General features: G+C 55.5%; 1 protein-coding gene across 3 annotated transcripts in view; it reads right to left on the reverse strand.

Moving 5' to 3' along the window:
- The window catches only part of ZNF638 (zinc finger protein 638), a 65213-nt gene extending 53257 nt beyond the window's left edge, over window positions 1–11956 (reverse strand). For 2 of the 3 annotated variants that reach the window (XM_071455859.1, XM_071455856.1), the window contains exons 1-2: window positions 7373–10287; window positions 4570–6223 (exon numbers count right to left, since the gene is read on the reverse strand). In XM_071455859.1, the coding sequence (XP_071311960.1) occupies window positions 4570–6027 (1458 nt within the window). In that variant the 5' untranslated portion in view covers window positions 6028–6223; window positions 7373–10287. Of the gene's footprint in view, window positions 1–4569; window positions 6224–7372; window positions 10288–11822 lie in introns of those variants that run through there. The other variant, XM_071455858.1, reaches the window with a different exon arrangement.
- Between the last annotated feature and the right edge of the window lie 6790 nt (window positions 11957–18746).

An 18746-nucleotide genomic window follows, 5' to 3' on the forward strand; every position in this document is an offset into this window, starting at 1 on the left:
GAGGAGTCAGGATGATGGAATGATTCCCATGGGGATAAAAAGCAGCGATTTCAGCATTCCAAGCTGGTTTTCCCTAATTCCAGACCGTCCCCTAAGCCAATCCCATTCCCAAGGATCCAGATTTTTCCAGGTTTGAATTTAACCAGGATAAACCAAAGCTGCTCCTCAAGGAAAACTTGGTGGGAATGAAAAGGGAATTCGACTCCCGAAATTCCAATTCCATGGTGCCAGAGGGAATTTGACTCCCAGAATTCCAATTCCATGGTGCCAAGGAGGGGTTTTGGTCCCAAATCCCTCCAGCTGCTGATCCAAGACTTTTGGGAATCTTCTTCTCCTTGCCAGGTCCTCACCAGCCAAAGCCCTCTGGATTTATGGATTTTCCTCCTTTTTGCCTCATTTCGAACTCTTCCACTCTTTGGGAATATTCCACTGTCCACAGAATCCAAAACCCTCTGGATTTATGGATTTCCCTCCTTTTTGCCTCATTCCTGGCCTTTCCCACTCTTCAGGAATATTCCACTGCCCATGGAACCATCCTGGAATGGTTGGGTTGGAAGGGAACCCAGAGATGATCCCATGATCCCAGGTTGCTCCAAGCCCCATCCAACCTGGATTTGGACATTCCAGGGATGGAACAGCCAAGATTTCTCCTGGGATCCAACTAAATCCTTCCCCTAAAATTACAGGATCCCTTCCCATAATTCCTGGCGAGAAGAAAAAATCCCATCTGAATGAACTCCTCCATTCCCACCTTCCCTAATTCCATCCCAACCTCCTCTCACCCATGGATCACCTCCAGGAAATCCTGGAAGCAGAAGGTGGCGGAGTGAAGTGTCCAATAAAAGAACTCTGGGTGCAAATCTTCACGGAAAACAGAGAATCCCAAGGATTTCGCAAATTCCGCGTCCGAGGAGGCGTCGCCCCCAACTTTGACAGGATGTGGGGAACAGAAGTGGATAAAGATAAGGATAAATCCCATCCCATTGTGCTGGGAACGTTTCAAATCCACTTCATTCCAGATGTGGTGGGACTGAGGATGAAGGAATTGTTATTCCAAGAGATCTGCTCCATCCGAGACGCCAAGTGTCCGGAGAAGGAGGAATCCCACAGATCTCCCTTTGTTATTCCCACGGGATGCGATTCTGAGCTGAAAATGAAGCTGCTCCACGGAATATCCCTAAAATCCTTCGGGATTTTTTGAGGATTTGGGAAATCAGAATTAAAAGGGACAGCAGGGGGGGGTCAGACTCCGCCCATCCCAAAGCAGAATTTGGAATTTTGCCCTAAAAAAAAAAAACACCCAGGACACAAAGATTTTTAGGAATACCTGGCCCAAGCATCAAATTTTGCCTGAAATTCTGATTTTAACGCCCTAAAATCCAGCTTGGTGTGGCTGCTCCTCCTCACAGAGGATCCCACAGGAATGTTCCCCAGGATCAGAGTCCAGCCTCTCACCACGGCCCTTCCTGCCCGACACCAAAACGAGCCCAAATCTGTCAAATTCTGCTGCAGCCCCAAACCCACCTTCCGCGGACACCTCCACAAATTTCCACCATTTCTTCCACAAATTCCCAATATTTCGGACCTGCCTGCTTCAAACGATGCATTTTCCATAAAAAAAACTCTGGATGCAGGTGGGAAATACTAAAACTTGTGGCTTCTAACAAAAAAACCCCAAAAAACATAACACCAATCAAACCACCTTGAAATGCATCAGAAATCTGAAAAAATGACATCCAGGATGTTTTGGTTTTTTTGTTCTTCCCAGGGAAAATTCAGCTCCCAGAGTTTTGGCACAGCCAAGCTGGAGGGACAATGTTGGGATGAACGTCCCACATCCAGGTGAGGTGGGAACCTCTGGGTTTCATATTCCAGGGGCTGGGATTCTCTTCCCATGGGCAACGCGGAGTGGTCGGATCCAGAACGAGTCAATCCAAGAGTAGATTAAAAAATCCATGGAAAAATTGTGAAAAACTAATGGAAAAAGGGAGCTCAGCACCAACAGCCTGAGCTCAGAATCCATCACTAAAATTTTGGTTTTGGGGTCTTCAAATGTGGGATAGAAAAGGTTTCCCTCGTTGGGCACCTTCATCTTCATCCAGTGTCAGCTCTGTTATCCCAGAATCCTGGAATGGTTTGGGTGGGAAGGGACCTTAAATCCCATCCCATTCCCACTGCTGCCATGGGCAGGGACACCTTTCCCAATCCCAGGTGGACCCAAATCCATCCAGCCTGGCCTTGGGCACTGCCAGGGATCCAGGGGCAGCCCCAGCTGCTCTGGGAATTCCAGCCCAGGCAGGAATTCCTTGCCAAGATCCCAGCCCAATCTCCCCTTTCCCAGTGGGAGCCATTCCCTGGCTCCTGTCCCTGCAGGCCTTGTCCCCAGCCCCTCTCCAGCTCTCCTGGAGCCCCTGCAGGCACTCTGAGCATTCCCTGGAATTTTCCCTTCTCCAGGGGAACATTCCCAGCTCTCCCAGCCTGGCTGCAGAGCATCTCCATGGCCTCCTCTGGATTTGCTCCAGGTCCTGCTGATGTTGCCCCAAAGCTGGAGGCAGCTCTGCAGGTGGGGTCTCACCTGGGCAGAATTCCCACCTTTGCTGCTGCCCGTGCTGTGGGATCAGCCCAGGGCACAGGGATCCGTCCAGGACATTTGGAGCTTCCCATCCCCAACACCCCAAGTCCTTCTCCCAGAGCTGCTCCAATCGTCCTCGTCCCATCTTGGATCTGTGCTGGGATTGTCCTGCCCCGGGAGCTCCTGCCCTTGCTGGGCCTCATGGGGTTGGGATGGCCCCACCTCTCCAAGGAAACCCCTCCAGGGCAGAGCTCGGTGTCACCTTCACCATGCCGAGGTGGCCGGTCCCGGTGTCCCTGTCACCGCTGGAGACGCTGGATGACGCCAATCCCAATGCCAGGGTGGCTGCTCCAAGTGCCACCATCCAGGCCTGAACGCTCCTCCATCCACGAAATCCATTGCTCCAGGCCAAGGACAGCCATGCCACCTGGGACAGCATCAAACGCCTCAGGTCCTGGGGAATCCTGGGAATCACCAGGTCTGGTGGCTCTTCCAAGCTGAGGCCCCATCCAGCTCTCCCAGGACAGACAGGGAATGGTTGGGAAGACAAATCTTGAATGTCCAGGTCACCTCCAAGCACCCAAAACCGACCAGGTTTGCTGAACTGCAGAGCTGGAACTGAGAGGAATTCTTTGATCTCTGCAATCCGTGGATACACCAGCTGCACATTTCTTCATCAAAGTTTTATTTTTGGGATAAAATTCCCAAACTCTTGTGGTTCTTCTGCACCAGGGCTGGTCCTGGGAGGTCTCCTGTGGCCCTGGGAGACAAACACCAAACGCTTCCCGAAGGAAGGGGATCCAGGGCTGAAGGACAGGGAGCACATTTGGGAGTGGGATCCTGCAGTAGGATCAGGATTCCTGGGAACACATCCCGCCCCAGGGCCACCAGGACAAGATCTCACCACCTTTATTCCCCCCCAAAACTCTCAGCCAGAGCTGATTGGCCAACAGATTTTTAGTGACAACATTTCCCTCCTTAAAGGCGCTAAGAATTCCCATATAAATTCATTCCCTTTTCCCAAATTGCTTTTTCCCTTTGTTAACAGTCCCCCGCTTTCATTTTCCTGTTCAATTTTACCCATTTTTATTTAAATTCATCCTTCTCTTCCTATTTCCAGCTGCCCATCTCCCTGGCCCTCAGCACCTCCTGCGGAAAACGGTTTGGGAATTTCTGTTTTTTTTTCCTAACAAAGCCATCCCCGTTTTCAGCCAGATTTTTAATTCACAGCAAACAGAGCCTAAAATCTCCAGGATTTTGCCAAATTACAAAAATCCCTCCCCCGCAGCCTCTCCACACTTTGCAATTCAAACACGTTAAACAACTATTAATGAATTATTCTGGGTTTTTATATCACCTTCTCCAATATTTTTGATGGATCAAACCTTGGGCTTTTCCAGGAAAACCCACAGCTTCCAAAACATTTTTTATCTCCCAGTATCCACCATTTTCTCCCTTTATTTTTTCCTTCAAAGCTCAAACTGTGATTTCCTCCAAGGCTGAGAGCCCGGTGGGATGAAGGGACGCATTTTTCGCGTCGCCCCGAGCCAGCCTCTGGAATATCCAGCGTTGTCGCACAGAGCGGATTTGGAAGATGAAATTTCGGGTTCTAAATGGGCTCTTTTGTTTTCAGGCAGAGTTTGGAGGAGGAGGAGGAGGAGGGGGGGAATGAACACACGGACATCTCACCCACCCCCCAGACACGATCTGAGTCCCCCCCCCACAACGTTAATATTTCACTCCGCTGCTCGAGGTTTGTTTTGTTGTTTGACACCCGCTGCAAAGTCAAAAAACATTTCAATACTGGAAAAAAAAAAATAATAATCAACACGTAAAGCAAGTCTGAAATGCAACTGGGAGCAGAACACGCCGTTACAATCATTTCTAGCACCATTCCCAACACTCAAACTTGGCGACCAGCATCCCAATCCACGGAATTCCCAGGGAAAAGGTGCCGAGTACACACGCTTAGGGAATAATCTGGGAAAGCCACTCACCTTCATATGAGTGCATTCAAGGTTACACAGAGAACACAAATGTGGGAATATTCGCGGCGACGTGGCATAGTAGTCGTTCATCATGGACGGGGTGGGCAGGCGTTTGCTCTTCTGCTCCGGGAACACGGGCAGCCAGGACGCCTTCACCACCCCGAACGGGGATTTGATGGGCTCCTGTGCCGGCGCGTGGAAGGGTTTGTGGTAGGGCTTGTGTCCCGCCGAGGCCCCGCCGGCGGCGCTGGGCCCGGGATGGGCGCTGGGCCCGGGATGGGCGCTGGGCCCGGGATGGGCGCTGCCGGCGTCGCGCTGCTTCTGCTCGTGCTGGCTGATGGCGGCCAGGAGCCCGGCCGAGAAGGGCGGCGGCGTCAAGGGCGGCAACACGTGCTGGGACACGGGCGGCTGGACCAGCGGCGGCATCACCGGGGGCAGCATGGGCTGCGGCAGCGGCGTGGGCAGCAGCGCCGGCAGGATGGGCGGCAGCACCGGCGGCATGGGCGGCTGGGACGCCGGCTTCACCACCGGCAGCGCGGCGGGCGCGGCGCTGCACAGCACCGGCACCTTGGCCGGCGGCTCGGCCGGGAAAAACGACGGAGCGGGCGAGGAGTCGGCGGGGAAGGCCGGCAGCTTGATGAGGTCTTCGGCCGGGAACACGGGGTTGCACGGCACGTTGGGCGGCGGGACGGCCACCGGCACGCTCTGCTCCCGCTGGAATTCTTCCCGGTTCTCCGCGCTCGAGCTTTCGGGATTGAAGACGCGCGCTTCCAGCGGTTCCTCGGGCAGCGCCTCGGGGTTGTAGGTGCGGATCTCCAGCGGGTCCTCGGTGTAGCCGTACTTGCTGGCGTGGCCGTAGTCGATCACTTTGCTCTTGACGGCGGTGCCGCTGCTCTCGCCCACCGGCTCTTCCCCCCGGCTCGGAGCGTGCAGGCCGGGCACGGCGTGGCCCATCTTCCGGATGCGGATCTCCCGCAGGATCCGCGGCATGTTCTCGGGCGTCAGCTGGTCGTCGGGGTAGCGGCTCAGCTCCTCCAGGTCTTCGTTGGACAGCCCGAAGCTCGCTAAAATGCTGGAGGCGCTTTCGGGCGTGTAGCGGTTCTGAGGGTTGGAGTTGTGCTCCAGGACCGGCGCCGGGCCGGGCGGCTTCGGCCCGGCGGTGCCGGCGGGGCAGGGGCCGCCATCCCAGCGAGTGGCACGCGGGTCTCCCTTCTGCTCCTGGTGCAGGCCGCTCTTCTCCTTGACTTTCCTGGGATCGGCCCTGTGCAGCGTGACGCGGACGTTGATCCTCTGCGAACCCGTCCACTCCTGCCCCGAGAATCTCTGGGGCGCTCCTTGGGGCGTCGCGGGCGCGGCTTTCCTGGGCGGCCCCGCCGCGCCTCCGGCCCTGAAAGCTGCCGGGGGTTTGGTGCCCGCCGGGTTGGGTCCTCTGGGCCTCGGGGGCAAGGTTCCTCTGGGGCTAAACATTGCGTCTTTCAGCAATGCCTGGCGGACGCCAGCGTGGGGAGGCGCCCGCCCGCCGCCGGCAGCCAAGCGCTGGAGAGCCAAGTGGGTCTTAATTTGGGCAAGCTGAAAAGGAGGAGGGCCCAACACAAGGGGGCTGGCAAGGCCAAGGTTCAGGGAATTCACAAGTGGAGCGAAACTTTCCAAGAACAACACAAAGCTGCAAGTTAAAAGACAAGGATTAGATGGGTCATCTTTGGCATCTGCTCACAGCGGCTTCTAGGACGGGGAGAAAAGCAACCCGAGGCACGGAAGCGGGATTTGCACCACAGTTTAAAGCACTCATAATTCACAAAAAAACCGTTTTCTTTCACTGTTTAAAATCTTAAATATAGAGAACAGGTGATTAATCAATCAAACAGCTGATTAACAAGCTTAACCCAACAAACTGGATGTCACAGGGAACACAACCGGTGGTGACACTTGCAACAGCATTGCTTAAAACCTGCCATTTCACTTCTTTGTGACAACAGAGTTTGGATTTAATTACAATTAATAATTTTAGGAGCAGCAAGGCAAAGCGTGAAGCCCCCCTGTCGGAAGGGTGACGAGGGATGAGCTGGAAGTGGAACCGTTTAGGTGGAGCACTCCAACCATTTCCAGCTGGGTGGAGCGGAGCCGAGGCCGGAGCGGTTTCCAGGAGGACACTCCCATGAGCGCTCCCATGGGTGAAGAGCAAACCCTGCAAGAATTCGCAGGGTGGGACGAGGCTGGAATTCTGTGGGTAGAAAATATCCCATCTCTCCGAGAGCTTAAATAGAAAGGGTTGGAAACAGAGAGGAGTAAAATCGTACAGGAACAGCGACAAAAAATCTCCACACAAAAAGCACCGTGGTCAATGGAAGTGGGGCTTGGTTTGGGTGAAATCACTGAGAATTTGGTGCTGTGTGGTGGGAAAAGAAGGTACAAATACAGGGAGAGGAAAACGAAACAGCACAGAGTTCTGGAGAGAGAATCACACAGGGCTTTGGGCTGGAAGGGACCCTAAAGCCCATCCCATTCCATCTCCTGCCATTCCCATTCCCACACCTCCCGTTATCCCAGAGCGCTCCAAGCCCCGTCCAAGCAGGTCAGGGATGGAGACCGAGATCAGTGCAACATCAAAGAGCGGCCAAGTCCCCGTGCAGCTCCTCGGAGACCGAGCGAGGACACCGGGAATTCTGGATTTAGGGCGAGGACAAAGCAGCGGCCACAACATCAGCGCGTTCCCAGCTCCATCCCCGTTCCCAACCCCGAACACGGCACCACCGGAGCAGCAGCTGCAGAAACTCCCAACCCTGTCCCAGCCCAAACCAGGAAAACTCCAAACCCGGGAATTCCTCATTTCCCCCTTGTCCATCTGTTGTCTCCTGGAGCTGGACTCTTCTCGCAGGTTTTCCAGGAGTTTTCCCAGCCGTTCCCGGAGCTCTGCGCTGAGTTCCCGCGGTGCCGAGGCTCTCGTCCCGCCGATGCCGTCACGGGGTTTTGTTTTCCAAGCTCGTGGAAGTCGACTCCAGCTGGAAGTTTTTCCACGAGCAGTGGTTCACGCTGAGATCAAAGCTCAAGGAATAAACCTCACAGGGAATGACCAAACCTGACAGGTGCAGGAGAGGAGGATTTTCCAGCACAATTCCCGGAGTTTGCTCCCATCTGGGTGTGAATTTTTTTGAGGAATTATTTAATTTGAACCGAGTACAAACTGTTCAGGCTCAGGAGAAACATGAATCCTATTAATCCTCTTCAAGAAAACAATAACCAGATTCCCACCAGACAGCATTCCCAAAATTCTGGCCTCTCACCCAATATTCCTCCTCCCTCCATAAATTAAACCAGATTTTTCAACAGGAGCTGCATGCGAAGCCAAGTTTGTTCCAGAGGGTTTCCAAACAAATGTCAACCAACATTCCCCGAGCCACCTCCTGCCTTTCTGTTTGTGTTTTCTCCAGAATTCCCAGCACTGGAGGACAAAAATTCCCTCTGAGCCCATCCCTGTGGGAAGCACTTGGAGAAGGAACACTGTCAAAGCCACCCATCAGCAGGACAACCTCAAACGCATCAGCAGAGCAAATCTGGAACACCACCAACCTTAATTCCACGGACCAGGAACCTCCCAAAGGAGGGGAAAAAAAAACAGAACTCCCACAGGATGAGTTTTTACCTCTCCAGGTATTTCCAGGTGCTGCATCTCACACGGACAGCTGGGAGCAGGATCGGGGATACCAACTCACCTGTGCAAACCTCAGGGATGGGATCCAGGCTGGGAAAGACTTGGAGCAGCCTGGTCTATGGAAAATGTCCCCATCCATGGCAGGGGGTGGCACTGGATGGGATCTGAGGTCCCTTCCCACCCAAACCAGTCTGGGATTCTAGGAAGGGCTGCGGACAAGGAGCTCCCGAGTGACCTTTCCAAAGGAAATGCTGGAAATGCTCCAAAGGAAATGCCAAGACGGAGGAAACAATGGTCTGGAGATATCAGGGAGAGCCTCACCTTCCTCCTCCAGGCAGCTTTGCCTGGGAAGCGTCAGAGCCTCGGAGGCGCCGCTGCTGGGACAGGGACACCACAGCAGGGACCGGGCTCCGAGCTGGGGCTGCCACAGTGACACCGACTGGAAATCATGGAATGGTTTGGGTGGGAAAAGAGCTTAAATCCCATCCAATCCCGCCCCCAGATCAGGGACATCTCCCACCGTCCCAGCTGGATCCAAGCCCCAATGTCCAACCTGGCCTTGGGCACTGCCAGGGATCCAGGGGCAGCCCCAGCAAATCTGGGAATTCCAGCCCAGCCAGGAATTCCTTGCCAAGATCCCAGCCCAATCTCCCCTTTCCCAGTGGGAGCCATTCCCTGCGTCCCATCTCTCCATCCCTCATGTCCCAAGTCCCACTCCCGCTCTCCTTCAGGCTCTGAGGTCTCCCTGGAGCTCTCCCTTCTCCAGGAGAACATTCCCAGCTGATCCCTGGGAAGGGCAATCCCAGAACTTCGGAGCACAACACAAAAGCCGAACGACGCCTTCCTTGCTTTCCCCTTCAACTTCCTGCCTCCATTTTCCAGCCTTCCCAATATGGATGGAGAAATGGAAAGTTCTGGATTTTAAACTCTCCCTGGTGTTTGCAGAGCCTGAATGAGAGCACAGAGCAAGAATTCCTGCATGGAGGAAAAGGACAAGGAACCTGCACCAGCACAGAATCCTGGGATTATCCCGGCTGGAAAACACCTTTGGGATCACCCAGTCCAAGCTGTGCCCAATGCCCGCCTTGGCACTGGGTGCCACATCCAGGAATTCCTTGGACACCTCCAGGGATGGGGACTCCAAACCTCCCTGGGCCCTTCCAAGGCCTGAGCACCCTTTCCATGGGGAAATTCCTGCTGGTGTCAACCCTGAGCCTCCCCTGGCACAGCCTGAGGCCGTTCCCTCTTATCCTGTTATTCCCTGGGATCAGATCCCAACTCCCCCTTCCCTGTCAGGGATTTGTGGAGACCCTCAAGGTCCTTGTGAAGCCTCCCTTTCTCCAGGAGCCTCAGGAGAAGGCAGAAGGGGATTCCTCCCGTTACACAGAAGGCTCATCCAAAAGGAAATTCCAAAAGGAGAATTTCCTGATCTGTCCCTATAAATAGCATGGAATTTTCTGGCTCTGTGCTAACTCCAGAGCAGATAAACAAAGCTGGAACCAAAGCCATGCCTGGGAAGCTGCTGGGCCTTTCCAAGAGTTCTTCCAGACCTGACCACATCCCCATGGATCTCACCATGTCCAGTCCCAAGACCTGGATCTCCTTTGGAGATTCCCTGCTCTTCCTTTGCTTGATGGCAAAATCTTGGAATGTTCTGGAAGAACCTGGATTTTCCTCCTCCTTCCTGTGCTGCCCAACAGCACGATGGCATCCAGAGGGTGCCATGGTCCTTCCCTCTGGAGAATTCCTCACCCACAGCAGCCCAGATGTCCTCTCATCAAGGTCAGGCCTTGGGCAAGGCATTCCCAGCCCTTTCCCTGCATCTGGGAATTCTTTCCCGTGATTTTGGATGGCTCTGGGCAGTTCACCACCCTCTGGATCTCTGGGATTGTCATCTCCAGACCTTCCCTTGCCAGCACAACCCCACTGGGACATCCCAGTTCCAGCAGGAGCTCCTGGATTTTCCAGGTTATCTGTGGTGTCCACCCTTATTATCCCTCCATCCTGGGATCTTCCAGGTGCCAAACCACCACACAGCTCCTCCCAAATCCAGCAGAGCATGACAGATCCAGGTGGGCTGCCATTCCAGGTTCTCCTATTCCTGGTGGGATGCAATTCCAGGTTCTCCCATTCCGGGTGGGTTGGCATTCCAGGTTCTCCCATTCATGGTGGGTTGGCATTCCAGGTTCTCCCACTCCAGGTGGGTTGGCATTCCAGGTTCTGCCATTCATGGTGGGATGCCATTCCAGGTTCTCCCATTCCAGGTTCTCCCATTCCAGGTGGGCTCCCATTCATGGTGGGCTCCCATTCATGGTGGGCTCCCATTCATGGTGGGCTCCCATTCCAGGTTCTCCCATTCCAGGTGGGCTCCCATTCCAGGTTCTCCCATTCATGGTGGGCTGCCATTCCAGGTTCTCTCATTCCAGGTTCTCCCATTCATGGTGGGCTGCCATTCCAGGTTCTCTCATTCCAGGTTCTCCCATTCCAGGTTCTCCCATTCCTGGTGAGCTGCCATTCCAGGTTCTCTCATTCCAGGTTCTCCCATTCCAGGTTCTCCCATTCCTGGTGGGCTGCCATTCCAGGTTCTCCCATTCCAACAGGGCCACCTGCCTGCTCAAGCAAGAATTCCCAGTATTTGAGAGGTGAAAGCAGCTCCAGGCAAAATCCTCCCTGGGGATATTCCAGTTACCAGCTCCGGATCCAGCAGGATCTCAGCTGGGATCAGTGGGTTTGGAATTCCAAGAGCCAGGATCACTGGGAATGTTCCAGCCACACCAGCACACACAAGGGATTGGGATGTGTCCTGGAGGATGAGGAGGAAGAGGAAGGCAGAATGGGAATGGTCCTGAAGCACCTGGATAATGGGAAGAGGACAAATCCCAGCCTGGAAATTTGGATTTCCCAGGAAAAAGGGAACAGCAAAGGCTGAGCTGGAATTGTAAAGCCTGAAGGAGGCAGATCCTAAAAAAGGACCGGGATGGGGAAGGAAGCACTTGAACAAGAAAATTCCTGGCATGAGATAAAACCACGTGGAAAAAGGGACCCAAACCCCAAGCAAAGTTATTCCTCCCACTCTGCGCCATCCTGGGAACCGAAGTCCCATTTTCCCACTCCTCTCTCCCAGTTTTCCTATGGAAAAGGCCATTTTGCAGGTATGGAATATCCCTCCAGCCACTCCAGGCCCGTTCCCAGCCCAGGGAAAGGCAAACTCAGCTCCCAAATCCCAAACAAAACTCCCAGCAAGAGTTCATTCCATCCCAAGCTGGACATCAACACCAGCCCTACTGGAATCTATTGGAGTATTCCCAAAATTCTGCCCCATCCCAGCCTTTGGGGCAGGAGGTTTCTATCCAAGAAAAAAAAAAAAAAATCAGGACAAGCCTTTCAACCAAGAATTCCAGAAACAGGACCAAAACTGGGCATTTTAACACCAGGAACCTCCCTCAAATTCCACTTTCAGAGCAGCACAAAGTTTAATAAATCAACTTAAACACCAGCAACAGGTCCCTGACACCATCACTGACATTCCTGCCTAAAATTCCCAAAAAAAGCCCAAGTTCCACACAGAATATTTAACTGATGGCAAGGAGGTAGGAAAATAGGTTTTATTTACCTTCAGGAGTGGAAGATAAAGGGGAAATACCCAGATGAGCTCCTTGTCTGGCAGCAAAATCAACTCAAATCCCAAATTGGGGAAGGAAAAGAGGGAAGAGAAGGAATCCAGGTTTTGGAAGCCTTTGGCAAACCCCACCCTTGGATAAATATCCCAAATTTCAGCAGAAATTGGGGAAGAGGCTGGGCTGGTCCCTTCCATCCCCACACCCCAGGGGCAGATTTAAATGGGGAAAAAGAAATGAAAAATGAAATTCAGGATACTCCTTCTCCTTGGGGAATGTCTTATCCCAAAGAAAATCATGAGCTCATGTCAGATCCACCCTCTCTGATCCTCCCAGCAGCCAATTGAAGGTTTTAGATGTCCAGGGAAGGATCCCACAGCAGAGAAAGGAGCAAAAAAACCCAAACCAACAACACTTAAACATCAATTCTGGGCTGGAATGAGATTTTTTTGGAGGGTTGGTTTGGATTCTGAGTCAAAAAACCTATCAAGTTTTATGTAAATAATCTCAGAAATTACCCTATAAAAGGAGATTAAAAAAAAAAATTAATTAAAAGAGCAACCCGCACTACATTTCTGATTTAAAATAACACTAAAACTATCCAAGGAGCCTGTGCTTAAATCGTATTTTAGAAAATGTTAAATCCCCCGAAAGAGGAAGTTCCTGCAAACCACGTGATGCTACTGAGCTACAACACTTGGCCTCACGTAAAAATCGTTTTTCTTCGGGTATTTTACCCAATTTTGCTCAATTATTCCTGTTTTAAAGCAGAAAAAAGGGAAAATCCGCGTTTTTAACCCCAAACCACGAGCAGGTGCCTGAGGTCACATCCCGGTCCTGAGGTGCAAACTCAACCTAAAGCTGGTGTTGCTCTATTTAGGGTCAATTTTAACCCAAAACCACAACTCCCAGCATCCATATCCCATTGTTTTAACGTAAAAATGCTGAATTTAAGGATTGAAAAGCCTGAGTATGGATGAAATTAAGACTTTGAGTGTGGTTTGACGTGCAGGGGAATGGAGGATCAGGGCAGCGTTTCCCTCGCTTCAAACCGCGTAAACCCGAGACTGAAATGTCTAAAAACCAGATTTAAATCCGTGCTGGGTACAAAATGTAGCGAATCCCTTGCGGGGTTGCGGCTGCGCTGCAGGTCGGTGGCTACACGGCGGCTTTATCCGCGTGCCGGAAGAAAAAGGATAAAAGATTAACGACAAAGAGGCTTTAAAAATAAAGGAATGAAGGAGAAGAGATAAAAAAATAAACAATAAACACGCACAGCCCGAAGCTCCTCATGAGGGCCCCTCAGCCGCCCCCCCCCCCCACAGCCGCCATTACGCGCGTCCCCCTCAGCCCTCACCGCTGGGGGGGGGGGGGGGGGGGGCGGCCGCCGCTCGCCTCCTACCTCCGCCGGCGCGCAGCCGCCGCTCTCCCCGCGTCCCCCGCCGCCGGGACGAGCCGGGAAGAAGCCCCTAAAAGCGGGGGGAAGTCCCTAAAAGCGAGAGGAAGCCCCGAAAAGCGGCGGGGAGAGCCCCGGGGGCGGCGGGCGGAGGGACATGGCGCGCCGGGCGCTCTGCGCGTGCGCGGAGGCAGCGCGGGATTCGCGGGGGGGGGGGGGGGAGGTGAGGAGTGGGGGGGGGGGGGGGAGGTGAGGAGTGGGGGGGGACCCGCGCATGCGCGCCGTGTGCAAAGGGGAGCCGAGCCCCGCCGCGGGGCATGCTGGGAGCAGCCCTCCTATAAAAGGACGGCGGCGGCGCGCGCCGCCTCAAAGCGGCGCTGGCGTCCGAAGCTTTTGGTGCTCGGTTCTTGCTGCGTTATTGCCACTTTTGGCGCTTCTGCGGGTATTTTTGTAATTCCCGCAGCGTATTCTGCCCTCTTTGTGGTCCCCTCGTTGTTTTGCTGTGTGTAGCACAGCCCTTCCCGCCCTGCTGCCGAGCCCGGCCCGTCCGTGAGGGAGCGGGAGCTGGTTCATTCCCATGCTCGTCAATTAACACTGAGAGCCTTCATTTCATCTTTACTCTGCCTTTAAATCCATACATTCAGCATTTTTACCTTAAAACAATGGGATCTAGCGGTTGGGAATTGTTGGTTTGGGTTATAATTAGCCCTAAATAGAGCAATACCAGCCTCAGGCTGGGTTTGCACCTCAGCCTCCCTCAGCAGCAGCATCAGGGATGCTCCTCCAGCCACGTGGGTTTGTTCCAAATTTTTCTTCTTTTCACGCTTTATCTGCGTGCCGGAAGGAAAAGGATAAAAGATTAACGACAAAGAGGCTTTTAAAATAAAGGAATTCCATGGATTTGGGGCTGTTTTGCCAATTGCAGCCTGAGGATCCTTCCTGATGAAAAGGATTTGGGGAGGGAAAATCCGTGGTGAACCCAAAGCAGCTTTTGGGGTGAGCCCCAAAATCAGGGAAATTGCTTTTGGTCACTTCAAATTCAATAAATTAAGGAATTGAAATTAAAGAATTGAAGGAATGATGGAAAAATATTGAAATTAATGGATGGGCACAAGGAATTCTGCTCTTTCAGGGGTTTTGAGAAAATCCCAAATTGCTTTTACTCATCCTGGATGTGCTGGTGGGGGTCAAAAATAAATCCCCAAAAAATCAAAATCTGGAAATGTGAGCAAATCCCCAAAATTGATGAACCCTAAATCCTCCATCCCACAAAGATTTGGGGGCTGAGGAGAAGAATTTTGGGATGCAGCCAGAAATGAGGGGATTTTTGGGATTTGGAGCAGCAGGAAAAGCTGAGGGAGCTGGGACAGGACAAAAGGGGATTTGTGGGGTGGGAATTGGGATTTGGGGACAGGAACTGCAGGGACATGGGGAATTCTCCTCCTGGAAAAGCATTTCCAGCCCTGGGATTTGGGGAATTCTCCTCCTGGAAAAGCCTTTCCAGCCCTGGGACATGGGGAATTCTCCTCCTGGAAAAGCCTTTCCAGCCCTGGGATTTGGGGAATTCTCCTCCTGGAAAAGCTTTTCCAGCCCTGCCACCGCTGCCCGCGCCAGGGCGGAGTCCCCGTCCCATGGCGGGGGCTGGTGGCACTTGGGGACATGCGGTGGCCTCGGGGTAATGGTGGCGCTGGAGGCTGCGGGCAGCTGCGGGCCCCAATTAACTCATTAACTCATCAAGTCATTAACTCATTAAGGCATTAAGTCATTAACTCAGGTGGCTCCGGGCCAGCGCCGGGGGTCGCTGAGCTCTCAGCGCTGTCCCCAAGGTGCGACAGCAGATGGGGCCACCAGCCCCGCGGGGACCGCGCTGCGCGACAGCGGCGCCGGGGCGGGGACAGAGCGGGGACAGCTCTGGGGACAGCGACAGGGACAGCCAGCCCCGTGTCACTGCTAGGGACAAGGACAGGGACAGCCAGCCCTGTGTCACTGTTTGGGGACAGGGACAGGAACAGGGACAGCCAGCCCCGTGTCACTGCAGGGGACAGGGACAGGAACAGCCAGCCCCGTGTCACTGTTTGGGGACAGGGACAGCCAGCCCCGTGTCACTGCTGGGGACAGGGACAGGGACAGCCAGCCCCGTGTCACTGTTGGGGACAGGGACAGGGACAGCCAGCCCCGTGTCACTGCTGGGGACAGGGACAGGGACAGGGACAGGGACAGCCAGCCCTGTGTCACTGTTTGGGGACAGGGACAGGGACAGCCAGCTCTGTGTCACTGCTGGGGACAGGGACAGGGACAGGGACAGCCAGCCCTGTGTCACTGCTGGGGACGGGGACAGGGACAGGGACAGCCAGCCCTGTGTCACTGTTTGGGGACAGGGACAGGGACAGCCAGCTCTGTGTCACTGCTGGGGACAGGGACAGGGACAGGGACAGCCAGCCCTGTGTCACTGCTGGGGACGGGGACAGGGACAGGGACAGCCAGCCCTGTGTCACTGCTGGGGACAGGGACAGGGACAGCCAGCTCTGTGTCACTGTTTGGGGACAGGGACAGGGACAGGGACAGCCAGCCCTGTGTCACTGTTTGGGGACAGGGACAGGGACCGCCAGCCCCGTGTCACTGTTTGGGGACAGGGACAGCCAGCCCTGTGTCACTGTTGGGGACAGGGACAGGGACAGCCAGCCCTGTGTCACTGCTGGGGACAGGGACAGGGACAGGGACAGGGACAGCCAGCCCCGTGTCACTGTTTGGGGACAGGGACAGCCAGCCCTGTGTCACTGCTGGGGACAGGGACAGGGACAGCCAGCCCTGTGTCACTGCTGGGGACAGGGACAGGGACAGGGACAGGGACAGCCAGCCCCGTGTCACTGTTTGGGGACAGGGACAGGGACAGGGACAGCCAGCCCTGTGTCACTGTTGGGGACAGGGACAGGGGACAGCCAGCCCTGTGTCACTGCTGGGGACAGGGACAGCCAGCCCTGTGTCACTGTTTGGGGACAGGGACAGGGACAGCCAGCCCTGTGTCACTGCTGGGGACAGGGACAGGGGACAGCCAGCCCTGTGTCACTGTTTGGGGACAGGGACAGGAACAGCCAGCCCTGTGTCACTGCTGGGGACAGGGACAGCCAGCCCTGTGTCACTGCTGGGGACAGGGACAGGGACAGCCAGCCCTGTGTCACTGCTGGGGACAGGGACAGGGGACAGCCAGCCCCGTGTCACTGCTGGGGACAGGGACAGCCAGCTCTGTGTCACTGTTTGGGACAGGGACAGGGACAGCCAGCCCTGTGTCACTGTTTGGGACAGGGACAGGGACAGCCAGCCCTGTGTCACTGTTTGGGGACAGGGACAGCCAGCCCCGTGTCACTGCTAGGGACAGGGACAGGGACAGCCAGCCCCGTGTCACTGCTGGGGACAGGAACAGGGACAGGGACAGCCAGCCCCGTGTCACTGCTGGGGACAGGAACAGGGACAGGGACAGCCAGCCCCGTGTCACTGTTGGGGACAGGGACAGGGACAGCCAGCCCCGTGTCACTGTTGGGGACAGGGACAGCCAGCCCTGTGTCACTGTTTGGGGACAGGGACAGGGACAGCCAGCCCCAGCCGCTGTCGCTGTCCCCTGGCCGGCCCCACGTGGCGGTGCCATCCCAGCCGCTGGGTGACATTCCTGTCACCGCGTGTCGGTGACATTCCCGGCCTCACTCGGTGGCCCTCGGTGACCTTGCGGGGCTGGCCTGTCCCCTCCTGTCCCCTCCTGTCCCCTCCTGTCCCCTCCCACCCCACAAATCCCGCCCGCATTCGGGACACACCCGCCCCAAACCCCAAACCCCAAACCCCACAGGACATCTGTCCCCAAGGGCGACACCCCCAGTGCCACCGCAGCCCCCCCGAGTGTCCCCAGCACCTCCCGCTGTCCCCGAGGTGCCACCTCCGAGGTGCCACCCCCTTGTCCCCCCCGCCCCGCGCTATTCCTGTCCCCAGCCATACAAGGAGCCGGCGGCCACGCCGGGGGACGTCACCTGTCCCCAAGTGTCGCCTTCTGGGTGGCCCGAGCTGGCGACGGTGACATGAGCACGGGGATTGTCACCTCCCGCTCGTTGGGGACACTTTGTCGTGTTTGTCCCTCTCGCTGTTGGGACTGACCCGGGATTAGCGCCCGCCGAGGTGACAGGAATAGCTCTGGGGACACTGGTGACCCTCGCGCTGGCCTTGGGGACAGCTCTGGGGACACTGCCCTGCACCCGGCCCCTCTCTGTCCCCCGGCTCCAGCGGGAACTGTCCCCGTCCTGCTGGGGACACTGGGGACAGCCCACCCCAAACGGGGGGACCGGCCAGGGCAGGGACAAACCCCAAAAGATTGGGGGGGGCCCGGGCCAGGAGCACCCCTGGGGGACCCCAGAACTGCCCACGGACCCCAAAACTGCCCACGGACCCCAAAACCGCTCCCTGCACCCCAAAACCGCTCCCTGCACCCCAAAAGTGCCCATGGAGCATCCAGGGCATCCTTCAGGAGAACCCAAAAGTGCCCACGGAACATCCAGGGGATCCCCCAGGACATGGAAACCCCAAAACTGCCCACGGAGCCCAAAAGTGCCCGCGGAGTGTCCAGAGAATCCCTCGGGAGACCCTAAAAGTGCCCACGGACCCCAAAAGTGCTCCCTGCACCCCAAAAGTGCCCACGGACCCCAAAAGTGCCCACGGAGTATCCAGGGCATCCTTCAGGACATGGAAACCCCAAAACTGCCCACGGACCCTAAAAGTGCTCACACACCCCAAAACTGCTCCCTGCACCCCAAAAGTGCCCACGGAGCATCCAGGGAATCCCTCAGGACATGGAAACCCCAGAACTGCCCACGGACCCTAAAACTGCCCATGGAGCATCCAGAGAATCCCTCAGGAGACCCCAAAACCGCTCCCTGCACCACAAAACTGCTCCCTGCACCCCAAAAGTGCCCACGGAGCCTCCAGGGAATCCTTCAGGAGACCCCAAAAGTGCCTACGGACCCCAAAACTGCCCATGGAGCATCCAGGCGATCCCCCAGGGCACAGAGACCCCAAAACTGCCCACGGACCCCAAAACCGCCGACGGAACCTCCAGAAAATCCCCCAGGAGACCCCAAAACTGCTCCCTGCACCCTAAAAATCCCGGCCCGGAGCAGGGAATGGGTTTGGGGTCACGCCGAGGGGTGGGGGGACATTTTGGGTCCCCCTTTTCTGAGGTCTCCCCAAATGGAGCACGAAGCCTTCAGGGAGGCTTTCTCTCCTCAGGAGACCCCAAAACTGCTCCCTGCACCCCAAAACTCCTCACGGAGCCTCCGGGGGAATCCCCCAGGGGACAAAGACCCCAAAACTGCTCCCTGCACCCAAAAAACCCCAGCCCGGAGCAGGGAATGGGTTTGGGGTCACACCGAGGGGTGAATCCCCCAGGAGACCCCAAAACTGCTCCCCCCACCCCAAAACTGCCCACGGACCCTCCAGGAAGCCCCACCAGGGCACAGAGACCCCAAAACTTCTCCCCGCACCCCAA

This window comes from Agelaius tricolor, unplaced genomic scaffold (assembly GCF_023055355.1).
Source record: "Agelaius tricolor isolate 1412-34295 unplaced genomic scaffold, bAgeTri1.0.p SCAF_54, whole genome shotgun sequence".
NCBI lineage: Eukaryota > Metazoa > Chordata > Aves > Passeriformes > Icteridae > Agelaius > Agelaius tricolor.